The sequence below is a fragment of the Strix uralensis genome, chromosome 1 (assembly GCF_047716275.1).
Source record: "Strix uralensis isolate ZFMK-TIS-50842 chromosome 1, bStrUra1, whole genome shotgun sequence".
NCBI classification, from domain to species: Eukaryota; Metazoa; Chordata; class Aves; order Strigiformes; family Strigidae; genus Strix; species Strix uralensis.
Window position 1 is genome coordinate 118385720 of NC_133972.1, and position 27044 is coordinate 118412763.

Here is a 27044-nt window from a genome sequence, read left to right on the forward strand (position 1 = left end):
GAAAATCTTGAGAAAGAAAACACATGAACCAGTAACGTCTTTTTATTAAAATACCTCTTAAAACACTCATCATAATAAAATACACTGGATGTTGCCGTATGACATTTGCATACATGCAACACTTACAACAAACTCTAGACAGCATCAGGAATTACAAAAAATAAGACAAGCCCCAGAAAGTGTGCATCCTCACTACCCACTCTCAGGCCATTACACAGACAACTGTGTTTACATTTTAATGCCATTCCCCACAGGGTTTCCTGGACACCTGTTAGGCCAGTCCCATCCCATCCCCCCCACTCCACACCCTTGCTCTTCCCTTAACTTGACCTCACAGTGAAATTCTGATGATGTAAATGGAGATGGTGTCACAGATCCATGGGGCAGCAGGTGCCTGACCAGAAACATCAGCTCTGTTTTTCCCCCAAGAAGATTCTGAACTACTATAATGTTTCCAATAATTTAACACGGCAAGAATCCGAAGCACGCTGTAGCCATGCTTACTGTATGTGTCCTATCTTGGTCAAGAACAATGATGCATCACCCTCCAGCTAAAAACAGTCACAGCTACTCTAACATATTCTTTCTCTCCATTCATTTTAAGAATCTCAAGCAGAAGAACAGATAACGTGAATTGTCAAATATAGGAAGAACAACTCCTTTGTGATAAGCTAAGTTTTTCTATTCACGTCTATGATTTTTTATCATTTACTTGCAAGTTTAAAGCATGAAGGTATTCCATTATCCACTAATTCAAAACAATAAACATTCATCTTTCAAGTACTTCTTTACAGCTGAAAGAGAGATGTAACGTTATTTCATGAGAGCAGATTTTTTAATTATTATTATTTCATCTTATTGAAAGAACTGTATCATGAGAAAAAAAAAGAAAAAACATTCAGGCAAGCTTTTCAACAAAATACATTTAAAATGACTGCTTTCATTTGTACATGGTACAGATAGACAGGTGTGACTAGAAAACAGTTTAATCCCTCTAGACTGAGGTTAGTGAGAGAAACATGAATAGTCAAATTCTTTTGTGTGTGTGCATATGCATATATGCATAAAAAATTCAAGAAGTTAAAACCCACATAGTTATAAATACCAAAAGCTGATCATTAACTACTCATACACTTTATTCTTGTACTTAGTACCATTATCAGTGGAGCCCTAACTGGGGCATAGTAACTTTTATGTAACTGTGTAACTGTCACCATACTAAAACTCTTACTTAGAAAAATGGACAATGCTCTGAACTCAGAACACCCTAATTTTGTGGATACATCTTCCCTTCTTCAGTGACAACATTTTATGGGGGGAAAAAAAAAAACACGAACAATTATGTTTTGGAATAAATATTCACAGCAAACTACTAAATGGGAACATGCTTGCTGCCAACTGCTCAAAACTGGTAGCCCTGTACCACTTGCTAGTTCATATCATTTCATTCTTCTTTATTCATTTAGTCATTAAATCCATAATAACCTTTCATGTTTCCTTTACTTGACTGAACATTCAGGGAGTATGCAACCCTAGAAAACAGTGCAAAAGGAGGGAGATGCAGCTGCACTTAACAGCTTTATTTTGGTATCTAAAAGAAGATCAAAAAGATTTTTTTTTAATATATAAATTATGCAACATAGGCCCCGATGTACTTACAGGAGCAGGGCAAATAAAACTTGGAAAAAAAGTGTCCCATACATAGTGTTTTGTTGGGCAGCCCTTCTAAGAAGTTAGGATTTTATCCATGACAACCCATGTGTTGAAGAGAAAGCTTTAATTTTTCTTCTTCCCCAAATACTATTTTCACAACAGAAGGCTAAGCTCAAAAACTGGAAGGTAAAGTTAAAAAACAAAACCAGAAACCAATCCCTAAAAACCAGTTCCTAAAGAACAACCACCCTCCTCCAACCGAGCAGCCATTTAATTATTTGTTGAACTTAGATGATGGAAATCTCATTGCCATATTCTTAAGGTTTCCCTACTCTAAACTAAAACATATAGTACTACATTCTGAAAACCAGTATAGTCAATATTTTCAAATCAAAAGAAAACAATCAGAACAGCAAGGATGAGCATGGCTGTACCATTCGAGCAGAAATAAAAAAAAAAATACTAGTTAGCCTTGCTTACATGAATAAAAAAAAAAAAAAAAAAAAAGAAAAACAACAGATTTTATACATCTTTTTCCAACTAGGTACATTTAACTGCAACTAGCAGGCACTCCACCAAAACGCAGTATTTGCAATCCCCATCTCTTTAACTGAGAGAGATTACTTTGGCCTCAGTATTACTATATTACAATTTTCCTGCTTCAAAACATGCAGTTCATACATTTTACAGTTTTACTGCCATAGTCGATGCATTCTGGCCCAATACACTCACAGCAGGCGTTGTGAAACCATCGGTATTTGGAAGCTCCCATGGACTCGCAAGAGATCTTGCACTGATGTATTGACATGCAGTCATCAAAATACACCACAGTACACATGTGTTCTAAACCAAGAGGGGGGAAAAATTTGTTTTAAAAGGTCTTAAAATATTTTTAAAGGTTAGTTAAAAATTAATTAAATGTGCAGCTTTTGAAGTAGGATTGCAAATCATTATGATTATGAGGCATAAGGAAAAAAAAGATGATAGTGAAAGCAGAGAGAAGAGGCAGAGAGCCAAGGTACAATCTATCAAGTTTTCAGTGTCTACAACTCAACCTGTTGTTTGCTCTCCTTCTGGATTAATTTATTTCTATAGTCACAGGCAAGAATGTTTTTGGGTTTTGTCCCCCAGTTATGAGGGTGTCCTGGTTTGGCTAGGATAGGGTTAAGTTTCCCCAGCAGTGGGGGGGGAAGCTCTAGCCGGGTTATTCATATACCATGCAGACCTCACGTCTTGGCGCCCAAGTGCAGGAGAATCGGTGAGCACATACGTTATGCAATCTCTCTGCTCTCGTTGCTGTATCGGTAGACATCTTCCTCTGTTCATTGTTATTACTGTTATTGTTATTGTTGTTGTCTGTTTGGTTGCTGTTGCACTGTTGTATTAAACCTCTCCTTATCTCAGCCCCGGGGTTTGTATTTCACTCCCTTTGTGAGGGAGGGGCAGCGGCCGTGTGGTCTCAGACCCCGGCAGGGACTAAACCACCACAGAGGGATACCTTCTAAAATGTAGGGATGGGCTAAGCCAAAATAACAAGCAGGCATGTGTCCTCTGAAGGCAGTATCAAGATACTACTTTCACAGTTGCCAGCAGTTACTACATGTTATCAAGAAAATCTTCAGGTTTAGAGAAGTTATTTAAAAACCACCAAAACCCACTTATTTAAGTGTAAACATTTCCTCCTCCCCCCCAACTCCACAATATTCTTCAGCCACATTAAATCACAGAGCTAGAGAATCCCATTTGCCTCAACTTGAAACTGAACACTATTTTCTTTTTTTTTTTTAGCAACACCACCAGCTTTACTACTAAGATTAAGGAACCCCTTCTGCCTAAGTGTTAACTTTATTCTTCTAACATCCATGCCATTACTTGAAATGCCATGAAGTTTGGCATTGCAACTCAAACTAGAGCTGAGGCATTCACCACGACTATAAAACAAAAACATCCCTCCCCAGTCTACTTCCAATTCTCCAAGCTGACAGATTCTACCGACTTTCTTCTGTGCTGACCGGGTGATTACACTGTAACTTTGTTCATCCTCCAAAGGACCTTGATTGCATCACATTTACCCCCAGTGTAACTTGACACACTTTGAGGAAAAGCACAAGGGAAAGCTGTCTGCAAACACGAATGTTTCACTCACACACATCAGATAGATTTGTGAGCAGGAGATGTCAAGGGGCTTTCTAGCCTATTACTACTTATGGTACATAGATCCAGGAGAAGCATACTGACCTACATTCCAACACAGATTAGAAAAATGTAATCCAAACATAAATGGTAAATCAAGGCAGTGGGGGTTTTTTTGAACGATTATGGAGACATGGAGAAGGGTAAGTAATGAAAGGACTCTCAGAGCAGCACAGTTGTTAACCATAGCGTTTATTCAGCCTCTTATCTGCGAGCAGCTCCTGGGAGGCTGAAGTGCACCAGAACCTTCCCTTCAAAATACTGGGGCCCCATAGAATAACAGCCTCAGTAGTATGCATATCTGATGGTAAGCTCTTAAAGTGAGGTCCAAAGGTGAGTTGAGGCCAGCAAGGGTCTCCATCACCTTACAAGTCATTAGATCTATGCAGTTGGCTTCCCCAGTACCAACAACAGATGATCTCTGTGGTGCCCATGCTTTTGGGCACCTGACAAGGGACAACACAACATACACTGAAGAGCACAATGTAACCAACAGCTTTTCTGTGGACGCATCCTCCTGCTTGACATCTGGAAACCCTGCCTACCCTTTTAAGAATTACCTTTTGTTAGAACAGGTGTGAGGGAACCCTGACGCCTGTCAAACTATTTTACTACTACCTAAACAGCAGCAAGAGGGTCACGGGACATGCTGCCAGCCCACTGAAAGCAAGAGAGTATTCACTGCTTTGTTCAGGCTCTGAACAGATGTACACATCTTGCAGACACCATATACAGTGCAACAGGCCATAAGGATTTTGGGGAGGAAGCACAGACCCATAGCTGAAGCAGTTTTCTGCTGCCAGAAAAGATGGGCTGTGAGTAAAACTGTAGTTGTCCAAGAAATCTTGGAGTACCTGAAGTACTGCTGGGAATGTCAACAAAGTACACTGTGTCTGTGAAAGTCCTGTCCAATTCCTCACACTTCTATTTCTGTGACCCCTTATAATAAAGCCTGAGGGACCACAACCAAAGGAGAGAGTTCTCAGAGAACAAAACCTCTGTCTAAAATCAACCTACATATCTACAGCTTCAGTAAGGACACTTTATTTACAGAGGGGAGGAAGAAAGAGCAGAATAGAAGCATATGCTATGTACCACATACAAAGAGTGACCAGCCAGGTATACACCTGAAGTGCTCAGCCAAAGCTGAAAAGTGGTAGGGAGATGCAGCCATCACAGCCTCAAAGGCAAGAATCCACCCAGACACTATAGAGCAGCTCCGCCATCTTACGGAGAATGCACAAGGACTTCGCAACATTTCATCACCAGCGACAAAAAGCTCAGATTGCCAGGGTCCCAGGAAGGAGCACACACCATCCATTCCCAGGAGGCCCAGATGTTCCCAGGTATCTGTCCCCCTCACTCCTCACAGGAGATTTTCAGTGGAAGGGTAGGGTGGGAGAAAGAGCTGAGCATCCAGGCAGCATTCCTCATGAAATCCAAGAACCAGTGAGTGTCCCGTCAGCCATCCAGTTCAGTGCTGGAGTGCAAGCACAGGAACCTTACAGAAGCCTAAGACATATTCATACTCTTTGTACCCTCTTACTTAATCCCAATTCACTCCTTTGATACCTTTTTAGTAGTTTTCTTCTCAAGTTTGACCTTAAATGCCATACACAGGGTCAATCTTGAAGGTGTCAGCTGGAGGCACAGAGCCTCTGCCTTGAAACAGGCAATCCTGGCTAATCCAGAAAGATTTCTTGCTGCAAAATCAGCTTTTGAGATGCCATCTCCACCTGACTGACCTAGTCTCTGGCTCAGCTTGAGGAGGCAGAATGACTCACGGCTCTCTCTAGATAGCAGTGTAACAACTCTTTAAAGAAACCAGAGTCCTCTCCAAAGGGTTGCCAGAAGTGCTCGCTGCTGTCATGTTGATCAGTGCACTCCGACTTCCAACACACAAAGGAAAGCCTAGAGTAGGTCAGGAAAGCTTGTCAGGAAAGTTGTGCACGCTCTGAGATGGTCTAGCTGCTCCCAGCACTTGCAGGTTGTCTTCACACCAGACAATGAAGACAATGACGAGTCCCCTCTGTGTCAGGAGACATCTGTGTTCACCTTCATGTTAACTTCATCTGTGACAGCCTCATCCATGTTAGTACCAGTTCAGAAGTCCTGGAGAAGCCCAGTTCATCAACTAATGCCTGCTGAAGCATGAAATAAACCTCTTGTGGAAGATGAGCCTGTGATTTCTAGGATGTAAAGATCAATGACAATGAACTGGGAGACTGAAGACATCTCTTGGGGGGAAACAAGGCTGGAGGACAAGCAGCACCAGGCCCATAGCCCTGGCAAAACCAGATGACAGCACTCAGGTCCTGTGAGACTGGTCTCCTCGGCCAAGGACCAAAATGGGAACCAAAACCAGACCTTATGAAGGTGGCAGCAACAACCAAGGACATCTTGACAGACTGGAGAGTGGAGAAGAAAGTTTATTTCCACCTGCACACAAGCCAAGAGGATTAGGTCCTAGAGGACCAGCCCAAAAATGCTGTGAAGGGGAGAGGACAGACCGTACACAGCAGGCCAGAGCCAGGAGCGATCTGGCTGGTTCCCAGTAGCTCTTGTAAGCAGCTGGAGGACATGCTCCGTGTATATGCTACCAAACTGTTTCTGAGGTCTCACTCACTCACCAGGTCTAAACAAGTCAGACTGGCCAGGGTGCACTTTGTTCATCACGGGACACTCCTGTTCCCTCCTCAGAGCGTCTGTGTGCTTGTGTAGAGGCTGAATTACTGAAAGCAGGAGAGTTCCTCGCCTCAAGCATTAAATCCCTCTTTATAGGCTGCAGAAACAGTTACACAGGGGAAAAAAATACGTATCTATAGGCTCAGTTGGGATCCTGGAGAGTATTTAAATTGTTTCACAAACCTAATTACATAGTCATCACTTTGCTCCCTCAGTGTAGATAAAAAGGATGTTACTTAGTGCAGTAACAGCTCTTTCATTTGCATTTTGCCAATTTTCACACAGTAAAGACTACAGATGCGAGGAGGGAGAAGGATGTAGTAGCATTTTTTTTCCCAGAGTTTCTCACCTTTTTTCCCCCCCTCAATTCATACTCTACAAAGGTCATGTGGGAGAAACAACAATCAAGTCTAAATTCCAAATGCCCAGAAGTAATGGACTCACGTTTCTATTAGGCTTTGCTATGATACTGTCTGTGCTGCAAGTGAGATCTGCATTGGTGCACTACGGATGAATTTAGCAACTCAGAAAAGATAAAACAATTCAGTTCTTGTAAGTTAAGGAAAAATGCCTATCTACAAGATGAAAAAACTTTCCCAGTCAATGACCCTGTATGCCATCTTTGAAGTTAAAGGTGCTGTGTAAGTTCAGTTGTCTGCTGGTCTGTTTATTGGTAGCCCTAAAAGTACTTTAAAAAGGTAACTGTCCATCCAGCAGCCATACCATTTTATGCCAATCAGAACTTATAAAAAGAAACATTTTTTTAAAAAAAAAAAAAAAGGCTTCTTAGAGTACCTACAGAGGTAGATGCCACTTTACTGGATTTCTAGCTCTACCTGGCTGGCACTGGAGGGGAGCGGAAACGCAGAGCAGATGCCATCCCCTGTGTCACCAAGCAGTGTAAGTCAGAAACCCTTAACTACAACACAGATTTTACTTCATCAGCTGCCAAAAGATTATCTAGTTCCCCTCTCTCTCTCGCCAACATCCTGTCATCATCTGAAACAATTAAGCTTATTTAAACATCTGAACTTGCAGTTCAGAGCTCTGAGGGTATCAACAAGAAGTGAAGCAAAAAGAATAGAGTATAAATGTAGCTATAGATGAATAATCATTGCAATCCTCTCTGAAGTAGTGGCTCAAATGCCAGAAACTACTGGTACGAACTACAGCAGCTCCAGCAGCACACGCATGCTTTGGCAGCTAAAACGTTAAAAGTCAATTCACAGAAGGAAAGGGAAGACACTCATTAAGATAATAACTAGGAAGTCCAAGGTCTGGCGGCTGGGCTTGCAGTAGGCTGGGGTGAGAAAGGAATGCTTTATATCCCACCGCACCCCACTTCCCCCCGGATCTACAGCCGCCCTCCTGGGGCCGGTGGCTTCACGCCACTCAGGCACAAAGCTCGTGGGTTCCCGCGGCTGGTACTGCTTTTCCCGACGCTCACCCAGTCGAGAAAGTCTCGCACCCTGGACCAGCTTAAAGCGATCCCTGCATCAACGCACGTTGAAATTAAAATCAGAACTGTGCTACATGATGTGACAAGGGGTGTTTGTAGGCAGAGCCTTTCCAAATTTTGGGATGTGTTCCAGAAGACAGCACACAGGCCCCTCTCCCTTTACAGGCAATGCAACAGGCTGCTGCCCGGCACACCATGCTGGAGTGAAGCATGCAAGGAGCCACAGAATAAGCATGAAATGGAGGAGGCATAGCACTGTAAAGAAAACAAAGCATCTGTGTTCCTGCTCACAGGAATATTCTTTCAAATCCCTGAATGTCATGGCCTTGAAGAAAACTGCTTAGCAAGTCACCTTAAGGACATCTCCATTTGCAAGATCTGCCCTTAAGCCCAGCACCATGTTTGGGGAGAAGGAAAGGGTAAAGAGATGGTCTTCAGTTTCTTCCACTGCAGGCTATGCTCATATTTACTGCAACTGAGCACCCACACATACACACCCACACACCCACCCTCTCCCTTTAGTGGTCTTCTAACACATGCTAGCTTGTTAAACCACAGTGACTTGACTGTGTGACTGAACTTTGCACGGGCAGACGCCATCAGACTCCAGCAACTTCCTGGGCTCCCTCTCTGTGCCCGTGCTCATAAGGCTCTTTAGCCCTTGACCCCTCCACCTTTTGGTTACTACTTCCCCAATGAACTCATCAAAACAGTATTAAAAACAATGCCAGCCCATGGCTCACACAGCATCCAACACAAGAGGTACAATTCCCTAGTTGTCCTTGCTTCCACCATAATAAACACCAACCGACCAACGCCAGCAGCCAACTTTTCTTTCTACCTTCTTCTGTTCTCAATGCTTGAATCATCCATGTTTTTATAAGCAAACTTTAATACGACTTCTGAAAAAGTTGCCTACATTGTGACAAAGAAAAGAGACCCCTCAACAGGCTTACATATTTAGATACTTCAAGAATAGGATTTTGAAAGCCATCTTCTACCTCTTCCAGTTCTTCACTGATCACTAAGATGGAGGAGGCATAGCCAACGATTACAAGAACAGCTCTGACATTTATTTCTGTTCTAAGTGTCTACTGAAGCCTGAAAACCAGTGGCATTTGGTAACTATTTCCAAATATAACTGTTATTTTTGGACTGTCATCATTCTAGTGAAAGCTCTCTCAACCTAATCTCTAATATGTTCTTAGTAAAAATGAAATGAAGGAGACTTTTGACTAAGAAAAAATTGCAGTGTTATGTATTTGTCTGTGTTGTTAAACTCAAAAATCCTCCACACCCTTGAGATGCAATTCAAATTCCAAGTTTAATCCAAAACTACCATTAGCCCATCCTGTTGGTATGGTAGTAAAGGACGGTCAGGGAACAGCCATCTGGGCTGCAGTACCTAAGTACAGTGGGATATATTCAAGATTGTCCTAAGCATAATTTTTTTTTCCGAGTATAATTTACATCTTTAAATACTGTAGTGTTTGCACACAGGGCTTTTTGTGGCTTGCCATTTAACATGGCTTTCTGCATCATTCTCATAATGGCTAACAAGCGTTTCAATAACGTCAAAGACATATGAATGAGATGCTTTCTGACCATCTGGTTTCCCAGTTCTGGAATTAATTTATTTTTCTAACATGCCTTAACCAAAGGAAATTAGAAGAGTTGCCATTATGGTCCCATTTAATCAACAGCAGTCCTACTCAGAAATGTAACTAGGTCAAAGGTTCACAATGGTACGGAAAAGCAGTGTGTCCATCAATTAGGGAATCTTTCATTGATAAGATAAAAGAGCCATCACAACAGCAACATATGGGGTTACAAATATTTAAAGTGTATATTGGAAAGGAAGCAAAGAATTAATTACACTAATAAAACATGCTCTTTTTTTCCCCTGTTAAGCTGCAATTTCACTATGAACTGTTTATGAGATTCTTTTAAGTCTGATGTAATGATTTGCAGGGAAAAGTATTTCAGGTTTAGTATGGAAACCAAGAAGCAGCGAGTATTTTTCTTATGCCACTGTTGTCACTACCTCAAACTTCTCATCTCTCGCCCCCCCAGCAAACAATATTCTGAAGTCTGTCCTCTAAACTGAAGGTAAGAATATAAAAACCTTGATACAAAATAAGAGGAATGAGTCCATAAGTTGAACCCCCACCTCCAAATTGCTTATTTTTAAGACTGTCTGTCAGATATCCCTTCTCAACATAAAGAGCGACCTTGCTAATCTTACTCAGGTTTACTATTTATGCTGGATTTTCTACAAACCATCCTTCTAAAGAGTTGAAGTTATGCCAGCTCAGACAAAAGAAATAAACATCTACTCTAGATACAATGGTTTATGGCATGTCGTTTTCTCAAACTCCTGAAGTCATGTGTTTCAGTTGCCTACCTCTGCACTGATACATGATTTGGATTCAGTTTTTGGTCTGTCCTGTCTCCTAAGATATAGGTAACTGCTTCAAAGTCAAAGAACATACCATGCTAGTGTACTTGAAATAACGTGAACAAACTGCCTCATGCCACAGGAGGAATTACAGAGTTAAACTCACATGGCTCAGCATTTCCTAAGATCATCAGACACTTTAACACCATCTTCCACGTGCCTCAGTACTTTTACCTCACTCCTTTTGTTACATCATGCTCAAAATTAGACTGAACTTTTCACAATTTTTTATGGGAAAAGAAGAAGCAAGCACAGACAAGCACAGAATATGCACTGAGAAGGCTCCTGGAAGAGACAAGAGGAAACGCTAGGAATTTAGACGCTACTCTCATTACCTTTGTCACTAGAGTAAGGTGCATGGACATTGTTGCTTGGAACAGAGACGTTCTGATGCTGTGGCTGGTTCACTGTTTCTAAAAAGGAAACGAGGTTCTCATGGTGTGACAGTTCTTCTGCCACAGGGAAGGAAACAATATTCCAGTTCAGCTGAGTATCCCCTTCTGTCAGTGCCCGGAAAAGGGAAGGAATTGGTTCATGCAACTCCTCGACAGTGCTCTTGGATGTTGGAGGTGTGTCACTGTAATTGCGAGGATTGCACATACCTGCAGAGGAATGAAACAGTAAGTCACACAGAACTCCCTAAACTCTTCTCCTTGAAACAGGTGTGAATATTTAGAAAATTAAAATTGCTTTTTTTTCTAAGCAGAATAGAGACCTTTCATATATATTAGCTCAACAGCAGAAGTTCCACCAAATACAGCAGGATGAGTTTTCTGTAACAGCAAGTTTCAGATCTTTGCAGACTTCCACAAAACACACCTGTGACTTGTGAGATCCAAGTGAAAAGAAAAACCTCATCTGAACAGCAGTTCATTTCCCTTTTTATGCTACCATTACAGTTTAGAATACGAAGAGTTCAAAGAAAGGTTTGTTTCCTCTGGGAAAAGAGACAAAGAACAGTATAGTTGATACTAGCATAAATCTGGCATGAAAGCTTACAACTGAACGAAGATAGTATCTTGACAAGTCCTGAGGTACATGAAACTTTTGATCACAATTCAAGTATTCGATCTCATCTGCTGCAGCAGTGCACTAGATCTTTTTAGTCATCTGCCAGAGATGCAAAGATCACTATCAGGAGGGAGCAAGAATCTGAACTTAGAAACAGCTGAGATAAACCTTGTTTTGCTACATAGTTGGAGTGGTCACTACTGGCAAAATGCTTATTTCCAGGTTACCTCTTCCTTATTTTTCAATGTCTTTTGTGGTATCTTTTTTGAAACCTTGTAGTCTTTTTTTCTCTTTGCCTCCTCCTACAAAACGTTTTTGTGATGTGCAATGCAGGTGCCAGTTTTTCATTAACCATTTCAACACTAACATTTATTACTAGCAGTGAAACTGAAGGGTTTCTTGATTTAATCTGAACATTGAAACAACCAAGATTAAAAAGAAAAGCTCTATCTGCATAGGTAGTTAAACTCAGAAGCCATAAAACACTATTGGAAGTCACCTGGCAAGAGACAGACAAATCCATTCCCCTCATGTGCATCTGGATATCATTTTGGACAGTTTCACAAACACAGTTTTAGACAGCTACAGCTGCAAAGCACACCAATCCCTGAAGTATCAAAGCGATATGGGACATAAGTGTTCAAATCTACCTGCCCCACACAACCACAGAAGCATCTCCTGCAGTGCAGATACAGTAGAACTCCAGCTTCAGAAATCATGTTTATCCAGAGCCTTATACAAAACCACAGTCTTTTCAACCTAAGTAGATGAATTTCGATAATGAACAAAACAGAGTGAAGCTCATTTATGACAATTAGCAGAAGATCTGGCAAATCTTAGGCAAGTGGTTAGCATTACCAGCATTTAATAATAGGAACAACACAAGAAGATAGTCTTCTCCTATAAAAAGGTGAGCCAAGTATTGGGTAGGAAAAAAAATAAGCCTCTCCTCCAAATACCATCAGGTCACACTAAAAAAATAACTCCACTTACACAAACTTCCTACTGTAAACAATTATTTTCCTACTCCTCTCAACTACATTGTTTTTCACAGACATTCCTGTACTCGCTCCTTTAACAAAAAATTCCTATGTCTGCATTATCACCTTTTAGTAAGTACTTGGAATACAATTGTAATAAAGGATGTCCACCCAAAAATTAATTAGGAAGATAAGAGTTTTGTACAACCACATCAAGAGATGTATACTTTAGTTAATGTCATTGTATTAATGTTGTGAAATGGAAACCAGCAAGCTTTTCTAGAGGCCCCCTCTGTCAGGTTGGATTCAGAAAATAAATTTCACTGATAAGAAGGACACACAGGAGAAAAATAACATCAAAGTTGTTTATTAAATTATTGCAGAATGTGTACAAGTTTTTGTGCCTATCAATGCAGTATGGTACCAAGAAACCATCGCTCATAGTTTAATGGCTCATTCCACAAAGATCCTTCCCTCTTACTATTTTAAAAACTATTTTAAAATAGTATTTTCTAAAAGTATTTTAATTATAATTATATTTATACATAATAATTATTATAAAAGAGTAGCTTTGGTTAAAACAATAATTAAAAAGCTTAGCTTATGAGCAACTGGTAAGGAACAAACATGTCTACATTACTGCTTTGGAATGTATGAAAAGATGCAGAAAAGGACTATTGAAATGATGGACGCAGACAAGCCTTTACGTGAGGGACTAGAAGAGCTTAAGTCAGAAAACCTAGAAAAATAGAGAAAAGAGGAACCTGTTGCTGTCCTCCTCCCCTCTGGTGTCTTTTTCTTTGTCAGAGAAGGGAGAGAACATCCACACAAAACACAGGGCATCAAATGAGCACCCATAAAGATAGTGTTGGAGGCTAGGAGGTAATTCCTGACCTCAGAGCCCATATGACCTGAAAGACACGACAACCTATCTGCTTTTACATTAGACATGATCAGCTTATAAAGAGACTTAAATATCAGCTCAAGTATCAGCAAAGAACTGCCTCCAGGAAGCTAGGTATGGCATGCACTCCTGTTTCCTCATTTGAATAAGGCTACAGCAAGGATGACCCTACACTGAAGAGAAGAATAGGACCATACCACAGAACCAACAAGGCACCCGCAGAACCATCAGGAGATGTTGTAGTTTACTCAGTACTGGGAAACTGAACCTGTAACCTCATTAACTTCTCTCCTGGGCAACGCCACGGAAAAGAGCAGCAGAACAGTCAGTAAGCTGCAGATTTAGAAAAAAAACCCCACACAACTGTGTGTGGACTTTGTTCTTTTTCTTCAGAATCCCAAGAGGTTGGTTCTTTCTCTCCCTAGAGACTGGCACACTATGCCTTGCTTTCTACTGCAGATAATGGTTATGAACTAGGGAAATAGCCTACTATCCTATTCCTCAACCCTATGAGTGAATATAACAGAGCACTTTAGTGTTACATTACAAAAAACAAGATAACACTGGAAGGGCAAAGGGGATGAGGAAGAAAGGAGAGGGAGGGAGAGAGAGAGAGAAAACTTTTCAAGGAGCCCAAGACAAAATAAAAAAAAGAAACTCTAGGGCCTCTTTCTAAATGTATAGCTTCCACAGGTGCAAGGCAATAAATACTTCATGCCATTGGAAAGACTCACACATGTGCAAGACCACACCACTCTGCTGCTTACTGAAAGATGGTAACACAAAGGTAAGCTAGCCAGAACCAAGCAAAAAGCAGGATGCCAGAAAGCATATTCACATCATGATGGAACAGGAGAAGCAATGGACTGCACTGAAAAGGAGCATTTTGACACTAATCACCTTCATGAATTCAGAGAAGACCCAGCCAGCCAGAGAAGCTGAGAGCAGGTACAACACTCAAGACACATCCCTTTCATAGAAGCCAGAAAGATTTTGAATGGCAGCAGAGGGAGACTTCCAGCAACTGCAGGAGAATGAAGCTTTCAATACATTTAAAACGAGAGAGAACTAGAATACGTTCTCCTTAAGCAGGGGCAGCATTCACTTGGAAAGATCTGGGCATTCTGAACACTACCTGTTAGCACTAATGCTGTTCTTGTTAAGACTATCATCTAATCCTACAGTAAGAACTTGCATCCCTCTTTCTTACCCTCCACAAAGAGCTCTTCCTGCAAATAAAAGAACAATGAAAACACCGGGCCATGCATATTTACTACTAGTCTCAAGGATTCACAGGGGAACTCGGACCTAAACTTGTCCCTGAGCAGGATCTGTCAATACGCTTTACAGTTAGAAACCTCCATAAAGCATCCAACCCCATGACGTAGGTGCTGTTTAGTTTCCTCAAGATGACAATTCAAAAAGGAGTTTATGTTTTAGAGACAAAATTAATGGTCAGTTATGATGACATTAACCAAGCAAAATCTGGACTACCCCCACACCCCCAACTCCATAGAGCAGATACAGCCTTCAAATGTCTGGTTCCCCACAGTAATTTATCCAATACCCACAGAATGAGCTGTAAGATGTTTAAAGCACAGATTCTGTCCTGATGTTTTACTTCTATTATAAGACTGTGAGCTCAGCATGTGGCAGGATGAAGCAATTTAAAAAAAGAAAATCCCAAAGAAACGCAAACTTACCAACACAGTCACAGCACTCATCCCAGAGTGTGCCTAGGCAGAGCATGCACTCCTTACAGCAGGAACAGTTCCCTTCCCCAGGGCGGCACTGACACAGCTCCTGCGAACAACAGAAACTCATTACACTGCAGCAATCCCAGATGTAACATGCTAACATGGCAGCGCAATTCTTCCTCAAGTCGCAACTCAAATTATGGCATTAAAAAAATCTTAGTACGCTAATACAGTGAGTAAATGGTAAAACAGTTTCAGCGAAAGAACCAACCTTGGTTTGCAAAAGGATCTTTTGCAAGGTGTTTTTTTTTTTTTTTTAAAGGTGACATTCTCAAGACAAATCTGAAGTCAGTATTTAAAAAGAGAAAAAAATTCTATTTATGGGAAAGGTGTGTGCACTTCTACATATGCCTGAATCTACAAGTTCTGTGAATGTTTTTCCCATCACAAGAGGAAATTCAAAGGAGGATGTTTCTTTATATATAAATAGTGCACGTACATTATAATTTATCTAAAAAAGGAAGTTACTATAAGCCGCATGTGCATACTCAAGAAGATACACACGATCACACCTATTCGTGGATTCTAAAAGGAACGTATTCGGTTAAGTCATCTGACCACAGGATTTTGTGCATCTCTGAATGCTTGTTACACATTGCTCTCAATCTGCAGAATTAGTGACCAGACTATTTCTGCTCCCTGTGGGTTCAGTTGATTCATTTTTGCTATTATGAAAACAACCTCCTTCCTCCTCCCCCCCTAAACTGCCACCTTGGGATACTTTCAACACTTCTGGAGCCTCTAGAAAGTGAAATGGTATGCATATGCATTTTTCTTTAACCGTTATTAATCTAGAAAAATGAAAAAGGCATGGAAGCAAGAAGACAAACCTTTCTCTTCAAATTACCTAAACCTGAAGGCACTGGTTTAGCAGTCCTGCTGAAGACATACACTTGTGGACCTCGCAGCATAGAAATAGCCTACATGGATGAAGGAAATCTAAAAACCAGGCGGTCTCCTTTGCTCTAGCTCAAATCCGTACTAGTAATTCCAGTTTGGCTGAAAGACTGTGGCTACATGACGGTAATATATAGGCTTGAATTACACTGTAGTGCAAAACGTGGACAGTCAAGAAGTCACATTTGGTTGCCCTGTCTAAGAATTTCATTTTGATGACGCCTGTCTAACTATCCCATTACACACAACTGGTGAGAAAACAAAATCTCGTTACTGGAAACACTGACCACAGGATCCTTCCCACCCCTGGCTTTACTGGAAGAGCCATCGGCAAATCCCTGCTACGCACCAGGCCAGGGAGATGACAACGCCCATCCCTGCACTTTGATCCCGTTCTCCAGAAGCAGGGGAGGGACACACCGTGGTGTGGTCAGGAGACGCACATGGACAGGATAGAAGGGCAGGAAGATGGTTTGCTGTAAAATTCTCCTAACTTGGAGTCACCACCCGAGGCTCCACCTCAGCTAACCACAGCTGGGTCAGGGACACTGCTCCTTAAAGGCAGACACAAATGTCACCCGCAAAATCTTGGAAAGAAGCCAAGGGGGTAAAATTCAACTTTTTAAATAATTCTTTGCTTGCTATTGTTTAGAAGCGTCAGGTAAAGGAGAGAGGAGGCATTTTTATACCAAACAGGAGCACATTTGCTAGGCAAGGCAAGGCACAGAGATGCACCTGATCGTGTACAATCCCCGTTCTCTCTTTATTCTGCAGCACTGGCAACTGCCAACCTCCGCAGACTGTCGAGTTGCACAGGGATCCCCCTCTCTCGCACCAACTCGCGCAGGCCCACAGAAGACTGAAGAGTGCATTTCAGTGGGGAAGGCCAGAGCAAGGTCTGGCTGGTGACAGGGCTTAAGAATACAGCAAATGAAGCTCCAGGGCTCCCAGTTCTCGACTAAACTAAAAAAATCCCCCAAACCTGCTGCAGACGTGGTACAATGTATTAATGCGCTATATATTCATTGATTGGTTATTTTTCCATTCACTTCATCCTAGATCACAAACCTTCTTGAAGCCAGCAAAGAAAGTAAATTCGCAAACTATTGTGTGTTCTATGTAATGCTGAGAAATGCTGTTGCCTGAACAGTTAAATGTGAACTGTTTGCCCTGCTGAGTGTTCGAGCATGAACTCCTGCGCCACATGCATTTCTGCAATATGCAGTCTTAGTAAGTCTTAAATTTTTATTTACAGATTGGAAAACTACCAAGATTTTTTTTTTACTTTTTCATCCTCAAAGTTTACTAGTGTCAGCTATTACTATGCTGTTTCCAAGTGAAAGATCAAAAATAAGCTCATTAATATAGTACAAGTTTTTTTTCCACAAGAGGAGACACCACAAACTTAGATGACTTATGTGAATGAATGACGCATTCTAAAATATTTATCTTACCCTTTGATAAACAGATTGTGTCAGCCTTGAGAATAAAAAGCCTGAATAAAACAACTTTAAAAACAACCATGAGTAAAGTACTGTTACCTTGGCCAAGTAATAGCATTAATATATACTAGCATTAAAAATATCCTATATATTTGTTCTTCAACACTAAAACCAGGCAAACAACTTTATACTTATTAAAGACATTGCAACAGCAACAAGCCAGTACATGGGATGAGGCGATCCTCCGTAAACTATTAAACGTAATGTATGAATCAAAGCCAGAAAATACACTAAATTTAAGTTGTTTCAGTTTTATAGAAGGGTATTCTCACAGAATTAAATGTAACCTTAAATTTTGCACTTGCAACATGATAAAAATTTTTTCTGCTTAGCATCTGCATGCGTAAGCACTACTTTGGGATAGAGTCATTATACCTACCAGTACTTTAACAAATTTATTTTTATAGGAAGGGCTTATGAGCAGTGTAATTTTCTTAAGGTTTTGTTTTTTTTTTTTAATTTATTTTTAAACTTGAAGGGGGAGGAAGGAAGAAAGAGCAACCTAATTAATTAGCCTTCTGCACAGTTCTTCAGCTCCCCCTTCTCAGAGTCTGACCGTCTCTTCAGGGCAATAACTGTATGTTTTTCCATATATGTGTTTGCACGTACATGGTTTCCCTAACCACTCTTGAGTCCTTCTGCCTGACTCATCCACACTGGATACTTGTACAGGATACATCTTTTTAAAAGAATGCTTACATGAGACATGGTGAAGCGAGGCAGAATGAGAAACGTTCCTTGTTGATAGCCGGGGGTGGAGAGGCGTCAGTGGAAGAAAATATTACTCGGAAGAAAATATTACTCATAAGTCAACCTGGCAACTTCCCAAGCTGAACTACTGAAGGTGCATCAGAGAATGTATTTTGCTAGGCAAGAAATGAGCTTCTCCGTCTAAAAATACAGCATTAAAAAGGAAGCAGGCATGTTTGTACAATAAAGATACTTCTGCTCCAGAGAACAAATAAAGATTTTTACAAGGTATTTAACATCTGCATTTTTTCAAAGCTTTCTTGAAATGACAGAGACTATTTTCTCAGTGCAGTGAGAAACAAGACCTGAAGGCATTGGCAACATCTCTGCAAACTGGAAGAGGGAGTGAAAGAAAAAGAGCTAATGTTTTTTTTCCTAGAACAGTTTAATAACAGAAAATCTCCTGGAAGCAAACCAGCCAGAACTGTTTTGTTAACCCAAGTGCCTTACGTACTACAGCTACAACATACACACTGAAAGTAGATTTTAGATGCCTAAGCCCTGAAGTTAAGGAGTGGTATTTATTTCATACCACAGGGCTAAAAAGTCTTGGAGATCCTTTCAAGCTGACAAGTTTGTACACAAGATTAACAGGAGGCGAAGGCAAAGATGAAGAGAGATTTTAATCGTAATGATACCGCACCAGCTGAAGTGACTGCAGGCGTGTAGCATTCGGGAGAGCAAACTGTATTCTCCGCAAATCAACCGCTCTTTAGAAGGGTCTGAAATCCACACCTGAACTATAGCACTATTTGTTTCCTACACATGGCAATAGTTTAAAGAGCTGTTGCAGATGAGACAGCAAAGCTCGGCTTCCAGCACAACATGGATGTACCACCCAAGCCTGACTACTGCAGGTAGCTCCGCACCGCAAGAACCAGCCTGGGACTCGCCTCAAACCCGTTTGCTATGAACAATTGTGGGAACGTCCTATCCTAGAGGTTTCTGCCTTCAAGGATTTCCTCCATGTTGCAAGGACACAATATACGCCTCCGCTCCACCCAGCAAATGTAACTGGCCTTCTCATCTCCTCCACACATGGAAACATCAAAACAACCGATGTGTCCAAGTCAACAACAGATGTGCTAGAACAAATACTGCAGTATGCACGCTGTGTGCAACCAGGGCTCAGTGGCCTACCTGAAAAGCAAGTTAACAGTTATTGCCTTCGATGCCCCAATCCCAGAGACATGGGAAGGAGTTACATCCAAAGCCTTCACGGGAACCAATTTTGTGGTCCCACTCTGCCTACACTCTCAAGCCTTATCCACAACTCCTTCAACAACTACCGGAAGCCACAACGTTTTTTCGCAAAGGCTAAGCTTACACAGAGAGATGCCTCAAGCTATTTTCTTACAGGCCTTTGCTTTCAGAAAAACAAAAAGTAGGCTATGAGAGCACCAATGAAGCTAGAGCCTCCAGATGTAAAAGGAAAGTTGAATGCATGAGCATTGTTGATCTCATGCTCTGTTCTGGATCTAACAAAATAAATATTTATGTAGGGACCACCCTTAAGCAGAGCAGCTCCTAAGGAGTGGCAGTAATGACTGTACTGACTTCTAGCCACGCTGGCAAAAATATTTATGTTAACCGTATGCTTTTTGAGAGAGCAGGTCTTTTGTCTCATTATGTGTCTAAGACAGGCAGCTTCTCTTTCAGCACACAAATGCAGATGACAAACATTCACACTGTGTTTGCTCCCCCAGTTGTCTCCGAGTGACATTATCTTGGTTTCAAGCCATGGATTTTGATGAACTAGAATAGTTATAAAAGGAGGTTAGGGAAAAATGTCATGCAATAGTCAAGCAAACTCACTCAACACAGTATTTTAAGTTCACATTTATCCAGAAGAGTTTAGAGGGGGGAAAAAAAAAAATACATGGATGTACTCTACTTCCATACCTACCCAAGAAATAACACGCACTTCACATACCAGTGCAGTGCTTCTGCCACAACAGCACTGAAGATTTTTTTTTTTAAAAAAAAGGGGAAGAAGAAAAACGACAATTGCTTTAAGTCAAAGCTTTAGGAGCCTTCATATCCACAGACTAGTCTGACCTGATCTGTTCTTCTATAAAGAATGAATACTGACTGGTATGTCAGGCCTGTTTGCAGGAAGAGAGCAGCCAGACGGTGAAAATAAACAGCGGTGTTCCCCCGTAATTGCACACAATTCACATGGCCTGGATTACTTTAGGGTCTCAGAGAACTGCATACAATTTTGATTTCAGGGAAACACTTTAAAAAGGGATTCCACACCACCTACGCAAAGTAAGAGGGAACACACCTACAAGTAAAGCAGTACAAGGGTCCCTCTGCATGCACAGGGCTGCGTCGCTACAGAGATGCCAACATAATTCAAGTAACACACAGCCGTGTGAGCCACCTCCATGCAGCGCTGAACCTGAGCCATCTTATCCCCAGCTGAGGAAGGACTCCAGTAGCACTAGCTCCACTTCTCCTGGGCTGTACTCTATTCAGGCTAGCTCATAAAAATAAAGTTTAAATGCGAGGTGTCTCAAGCTTGACTCAATAAAAGGTAAGTGATTGCTTGGGAAAGAGATGTCTGTGCTTTCACAGGTGGTGGACTCCATCAGTGGCACAGGAAAAGAAAACAGCGTTATTTTCCCTGTTATCCCCTTCATCTGGGCCAACAGCTTTCTCCTGAATCAGCAAATCTGTATCACTGCACTTGCTATTTAAGTGCCTCATACATCCAATGCCACAACTAGCATCTTATTTTTAAAGGTTTCAAGCCTAAAGGTGATTTGAAAAAACACAACAGAACTTGTAAGTGCATCAGTTTGTCACAGTGCACAATGCCCAACATACCAGCAAAACCACCGGTGTTGTCATCGAAAAGGTAAAGTCAAAAGCCTCTTTCTTGCTCCCATATTTAACAACTCCACAGACCATGGTGGGGCTAGAAGAAGCAGCAATTTTTGGTTTGGTTTTTTTTTTTTTTATTAAAGCAATGGTAGTGCAGAAGCCAGAAAGACAGCTCAGACTGCAGCCAGTCTTCACTCCACAGGATGGATCTGTGAATCTGGCAAGTATTTTTATTTGTAAACCAGACAAATTTTATACAGAAGTCAATGAAATGAAGTAAACATGGAAATGCTTCACGCCACTTCTGCATCACTTTTCAGACTGTGATCATACATTTACAGTAAGCATACTAGCACATTACTGGCATGTGATATTTGTGCTCTCTGCTACTGCATTTCCAATCTACAAAGAGGCAGTAAGAAACAGTTTCTTTTAAAGAAGCTGCAACTGACAAGATGAAGGCTCCTTTTTTCAATATGGAGTCAAAAAGTGTGCTTAATACACTGTTGGTAAATAAATACTTGGTAGATACCACAACTGCTTACAATTTTGCCAGAAAAGGCACTTTTCTGCAGCACACTGTACCTCTTAACTCCTGCTATAAGAGCAGCAACCTGTTTTTTTTCACTGCAGACAGCCACACAGTGCGTCAAAAGCAGCATCTGGATTTGAGTTTAACATCCATTTCCTAGGGAATTGCTTTGGTTTTGGTTTTTTTTTTTTTAGGTAGACCTGCATGCTTTCAGAGCTTGCTCATGACCATTAGAAGCCATAGGTCCCTTCTGATCAAAAAGCTTTTCCAAATGCACCTCAGGACTCGAAGACAAGTTAGGTGTTAGCTCTACTTGTGTTACTTCTCTCATGTGAGTTCTTAGGCATCTTTTAATCAACTGTACAAACCTCATGTTACGGAGAGCATCAGGCATCAACTAATGACCCTCTGCCTAGGCTGGGACAGATTGCAAGTTAAGGGGAACAGATAAGGGGAACACCTCAGACAAACACTGTAAGCACATCTGAACTTCTAGTATTGCAGATATCTTTAAAAAAAACCAACTGTTGCCCACAGAAACCTTTTTAATAAAACATGTTTTAAATTTTTGCTTGTTCATAATATCACTAATAAAGAATATTCATAATATCACTAGTGAAGAAGAAAGAGACTGAAAACTAACAGCATGACTGGTAGTGGCTTCTAACAATAACCAATCTATTAAAAAAAAGAAACATGCTCATATACACATGTACTTAATATTAGCTATTAAATGGTTGTTAATCTACATTTATATGCAGGAGACCATATTAACTTCTTTAAAAAGACACTATTTAACATAAAATAGCAGTTATTTGTATCACTGAATCTTTTCAAGACACAGCTTCGGGACTTTTTCCTAAATGCTTAAAAGCAAATAAAGGAAACAGGACTTGTACCTGTATCAGGCATTTACTGACATCACTAGCACATAGAGCCTTATTGCAACCCGTTGATGACTGGATCCACAGCAGGAACAGAAGGACAGTGACCGTAGGTGCTGTGACGTACTGCGACCTCATGTTTCCTGCAGGTGAGCAATTTTCACAAGTACTTCAACTAGCACTGAAAAAAAAAAAAACAACTGAAAAGGCTATTAGAACACAAGTTAAATCCTACTTCCCTTCCCCCCTGCAACTCTTTCAATAGGATTAACATTTTTTTTGGGGGGTGGAAAAAAAGGTTAAATTGGGGTGCTTAACAACAAACCCAAGCCCTCCTCCCCCAGCTAACTTGTTTATTTGAAGCTTTCTGCTATTTGCACCTTTGGATTAAACCTGCAATGAATTTAAGGTGAACAACCTCGAGTTTGCAATATCAAATATGATATCCTATAAGCAGTGATGATAAAAAAATGCCTCAGAAAACCCACCAATGAAGACCTGTAAATAATTCTGTAAATGCATAAAGCAGACAGAGAGGTTTCGTGTAGTATCTCCTCAGGCTAAAGGTACACACAGGTGTCTAGGACCAAAGCTATATAGCAACCTTTTAGGACGTGTAAGGTAAGTTGCCATGTCATCTTTAATGTAGACAGTTGTTTTCATACCAACAGTCAGATACCACACAGGCTTTCAATTCAATCACAAAGTTATTAACTTCTTTTTAAAAATAGACACCAACGTTTAAAAAAAAAAAAAAGTACCAGAGGCTTTGAACGCGGTGAACTTTCAAGAGCCACGCCAGTGACTGAAGTCAACCAGAGACGAGCATCTGCTACTTCAAACAGACAGAAGAACTGGGCTTGTTCAAAGCGTTCCACCTTTCTCCCTTTATGAAAACCCAGCTTCTCGGCAGGCGAATACAAATACAGCGTGATGAGCGCTGTGCCAGTGAGTTCTGACTTGTGCTTAGCATGTGAGCCCAGTCAAGAGGACCCTATTGCACTAGGCACCGTACCAATATGTAATAAAAGGCAGCCCATGTTTGGGCAAGCTTACAGTGAGCCTGTATTGTTCTCTTAGGAGGGGAAAAAAATGCTAATGGGGCACTGGGTTTCTTGCTTTCTGTATCTAGAAATGTTTTTCTGCTTTACGAACTCAAAAAAAGCCCACCCCTCTGTTACCAGTATCAGAACATGAAAAAGGAGAAAAACAAGACAACCTGCAAGTAAGGCACGATGTGGCCATTTCAAGCCTGTCTCCGATCAGCCTTTCTTACAATGATCATTAAATGCTTCTGAAATACGTGGTACACCGCCACCCGTACCCATGCAGGGAAGGGGGAGGGACACCACCACCCCCCCCACCCCCCGCAAGGCCCGGGGGCCACTCACGGAGAAGACGGGAGCTCTGGAGCTCTTCCCTCACAAGGGCGGGGGGGGGGGGGGGGTAATCACCGCTTACTCCCCCCGCTACCCAGAGCGGAGAAACTTTCCCTTCAGCTAGAGCCGGTCCAAACCCGCCGGCGGTCCCGGCGCCGCATCGCTCCGGCAAGGGGCTGCCCTCGGCTCCTGCGGAAAAGGCTCCCGAGGAGCGGAGCCGGAGCGATGCCGCTTCCACCAGCGCCCCGGGCTGCCCCCGTCGCTCTATTTTTCTTTCACCGACCGATGCTTCCCCAGACTTTTACCCGGCGCCCCCCCGCACCCCCCCCCCCCCCCCCCCGGAGCACCACCCCTGAAGCCCGCCCCGGCGGCACCGGCTCCCCCCAGCCCCGGCTCAGCATCGCTCTCCCGCATCGGTGGGCTCGCAGCCGAGGCGGTAAAGACCCAAAAAACCCCTCCGGCTCATCAACCCGCGCTCGGCTCCCCCTCCCCGCCGCAGCTCTCCGCCGCCTCCCGGGAGGCCCGGGCCCCAAAGGTGGCACTGCCAGGGGCCCGGGAGGCCGGTGACAGCCACCGCACCCCCCTGCCGAAGCGGCCGGGGGCAGGCGGGGCCCCGCACGGGGAGCGTCGCCGAAAGCCGCCCCTCCCGGCAGCGGGGGGCCCGGCCTCCTCCTCCTCCGGCAGGCAGCGGGGCGGCTGCGCCGAGCCGCACCGAAACTTTCTTTCCACAAAGAAGTAGCCGCGGCCCCGCCACCTCCTCCTCCTTCCCGGCCACCGGCTCCATCCCGCCGGCGCCTCCCCCCCCCTCCCTGCTCCCCGGCGGCTGGCTCACCGGACGGCGCCGCGGGCCGGGCACCCCCCGCTCCACCGGCGGCTCTCGCTGCTCCGGAGGCAGCGGCGGCAGCAGCAACCGCGCGCCTCGGCCCGCTGCTCCCCCTCGGCCGCAGGCAGCGCGGAGGCGGCGGCGCGGCCTCGCATCGCCCCGCCTCGGGGCACCGTCAGGCGCCAGGACCCTCCCCCCGCCGCCGGCAGCGCGGCCCGGGACCCTCCGCCCCGGCGGGCGGCGGCTGCGCGGAGCGGCGCGGCGCGGCGCGGCGGGGGAGGCAGGGGCCGGGGGGCTTCCCGCTGGGCCTTGCCGAGCGGGAGGGGAGCTGAGGGGCAAGGTGGGGGAGCCCGCCTGTGGGGGGGCTGCGAGGCGGCGGCGGCGGGAGGGCGTCGCTTCCGGAGTGCGCGGCCGAGTGTCCCCCCCTTCCCTCCCGAGTGCGAGCAGGGGGAAACTCAAGGGTCTTGTGGGGGAAGGAGTCAGCCCGGGGGAGCTAGGGTTCCGCCGAGGGGCTGCTGAGGGGCGGGGAGGGCGCCCGGGGCAGCGGCGCCGCACCAGAGGGCCGCGGCCAGGCGTGAGGAGGGAGAAGGGGAGCCGGGGGGAGCTGCCGGGGGAGCAAGCGGGCGCCGAAGGGGAACTCGATCCTGGCGATAAATTCGCGGGAGTTGTCCTGAGAGAGCGCCGGCGGCGGGGGGGCTGCGCCCCGCCGAGCAGGTGGAGCGGGGAGCCCCGCCGCCAGCCCGGGGGAGGGCGGGGGCAGCCGGCGGTGAGGAGGGGACCCCGGACAGCCCCCCTCAGGGCCTCAACGACGCTGCTGCGTGGGTGGTTCATGCTCCTACGTGCCAGACTCCAAGGGACCAAAGTATCAAGTTCGCTCCCCAGAAGAAAAAGGCGGGAGGAAGGCGGCTGGGTGCTCGGGGAGCCGGAGCAGCTCCCGGGCTTCCCCGGGGACAGCCCGGCCTTCGTCCCAACGCCTTGTCACTGTTCTTCCTATCATCCCTCCTCCTCCCCTCCCAACTCCGGGGAGGGAAACCCACTGCAGGGTGTCCTTAAACGGAGTAAACTGGCAAAAAAATGCACGGCTGGAACAAAGCCTGGATTCAAATCGGAGAAGCCAGGAGATCGTTGTCTAAGGGACTGAAGCACTTGGACAGTCCCCTTTCCTTGAACAACTAATTTTTTTACAAAGCAGTTGCAATCCAAAAAAACGCCCCAAAATCTGTTTTGCAGACCCTGATAATAAGAAATCATCTGTCCTTGTAAAGAACACACAGGCTAACCTTAAGAAACATGTGTCTTCAGATTTCCTTTTAAGATAGGATACTGCCAAAATATTTTAAAATTATCACCAAAATGTTTCTGCTGATGCTTCCAGAGGACGCACTTTCTGTTTGTTTTACACACTTGAACCGCTACTGCCCACCCCAGCCCCACGAGACCATCGGGGCTGTTCCTGCTGCCGTGCGGGGCGCAGGACTGCTGTGGCACCCCGACACCACCCTGCGCCCTGTCACCGCTGCAGCCCGGGGACTCCAACGCCCTGGCGCTCTCTGAGCAGGCACCGGGGTACCGCTGCACAACTGCGCCAATTGCCAGCCATAAATCCGCCCAGTTGTCTTCTCCATCCCCAGTACTTTTGTCACCTGCTTCTCTTCTAACAGGGCCAACACTCCTGCAACCTAGTTTATCTTTTCTGTTTGTTATGAAACAATCTCAGTTATTTGTATCCCACACTTCAAACAAGTCTGTATTAGGGTCTCCCCCTTCCTGATAACTTTCCTGTTACTTTTTATTACTCTTATGAAAATAAACTTGTACCCACTTACTAGTTAACATCATGCAGCTTTATCCATTTTTTCCCCTTGTTTTTTTAAGTAGATAATACAGATTTCTGTATTATTTTAGAATTTTACAGCTACCTTCAGAAGGATATTTTACTGCAAACAGCACATTTGCATTTTCCTCAGTACATCTTCAATTCTGAGTGATGTCAGGAAGATACTTCTATATAAAAGCAGGAACAACTTCTCCTCCCACAGGTACCTAACAAGTTAAGAGTGGAAAAAAAGTTACAGGACAGGAACTACTATTAATTGGTTTTACTATGCTTGCGTTACTATGACTTTATTCTTGATTGGAACCAGCAGTGATGTCCACACAGTCTCTTGTTCAATGCCTGTTCGCTCTCCATCACAGTAAAGGCACCCTGGGCATTCATACAAGCATAAGGACTAACTACTCTGTAAGTAGTTCACCTGGTAATTAAAAATCAGTTCAAACCAAGTACTTTAAATCTCTTTTCTGGGTAACCAGGTCTCTTGCCTAAGCTCCATTTCTTTCAGAAGTAA

The 27044-nt window shown here is 43.6% G+C and overlaps 2 protein-coding genes across 4 annotated transcripts in view; both read right to left on the reverse strand.

The window, feature by feature from the left end:
• Nucleotides 1–24: 24 nt before the first annotated feature.
• On the reverse strand, nucleotides 25–26734 carry TWSG1 (twisted gastrulation BMP signaling modulator 1). Of its 3 annotated transcripts, none has more exons than XM_074878411.1 (5): nucleotides 26616–26734; nucleotides 22510–22675; nucleotides 15047–15146; nucleotides 10784–11050; nucleotides 25–2496 (listed from the first exon to the last, which is right to left on the reverse strand). In XM_074878411.1, the coding sequence occupies exons 2-5, from the start codon at nucleotides 22630–22632 to the stop codon at nucleotides 2315–2317; spliced, it is 672 nt and encodes a 223-aa protein (XP_074734512.1). In that variant the 5' UTR covers nucleotides 22633–22675; nucleotides 26616–26734; the 3' UTR covers nucleotides 25–2314. The 3 variants fall into 3 exon arrangements, with proteins under 3 accessions (XP_074734512.1, XP_074734503.1, XP_074734521.1); XM_074878402.1 differs by lacking the exon at nucleotides 26616–26734 and adding an exon at nucleotides 24706–24867; XM_074878420.1 differs by lacking the exon at nucleotides 26616–26734 and adding an exon at nucleotides 23256–23620.
• Nucleotides 26501–27044, reverse strand: part of ANKRD12 (ankyrin repeat domain 12) — a 68581-nt gene continuing 68037 nt past the window's right edge. Inside the window, exon 13 of the transcript XR_012630089.1 lies at nucleotides 26501–26739. The gene's annotated coding sequence lies outside the window, so the exon portion shown is untranslated. The remainder of the gene's footprint in view (nucleotides 26740–27044) is intronic.

What these genes read in the sequence shown, in the direction of transcription:
- TWSG1 (XM_074878411.1), bottom strand. Translation starts at nt 22,632, where the DNA reads ATGAGGTCGCAGTACGTCACAGCACCTACGGTCACTGTCCTTCTGTTC. An exon ending in TCAGTAAATGCCTGATACAG is followed by an intron (nt 15,147 to 22,509) that starts GTACAAGTCCTG and finishes TGTTGTTCGCAG; the next exon opens with GAGCTGTGTCAGTGCCGCCC. An exon ending in ACCTTACTCTAGTGACAAAG is followed by an intron (nt 2,497 to 10,783) that starts GTAATGAGAGTA and finishes CTCTTGGTTTAG; the next exon opens with AACACATGTGTACTGTGGTG.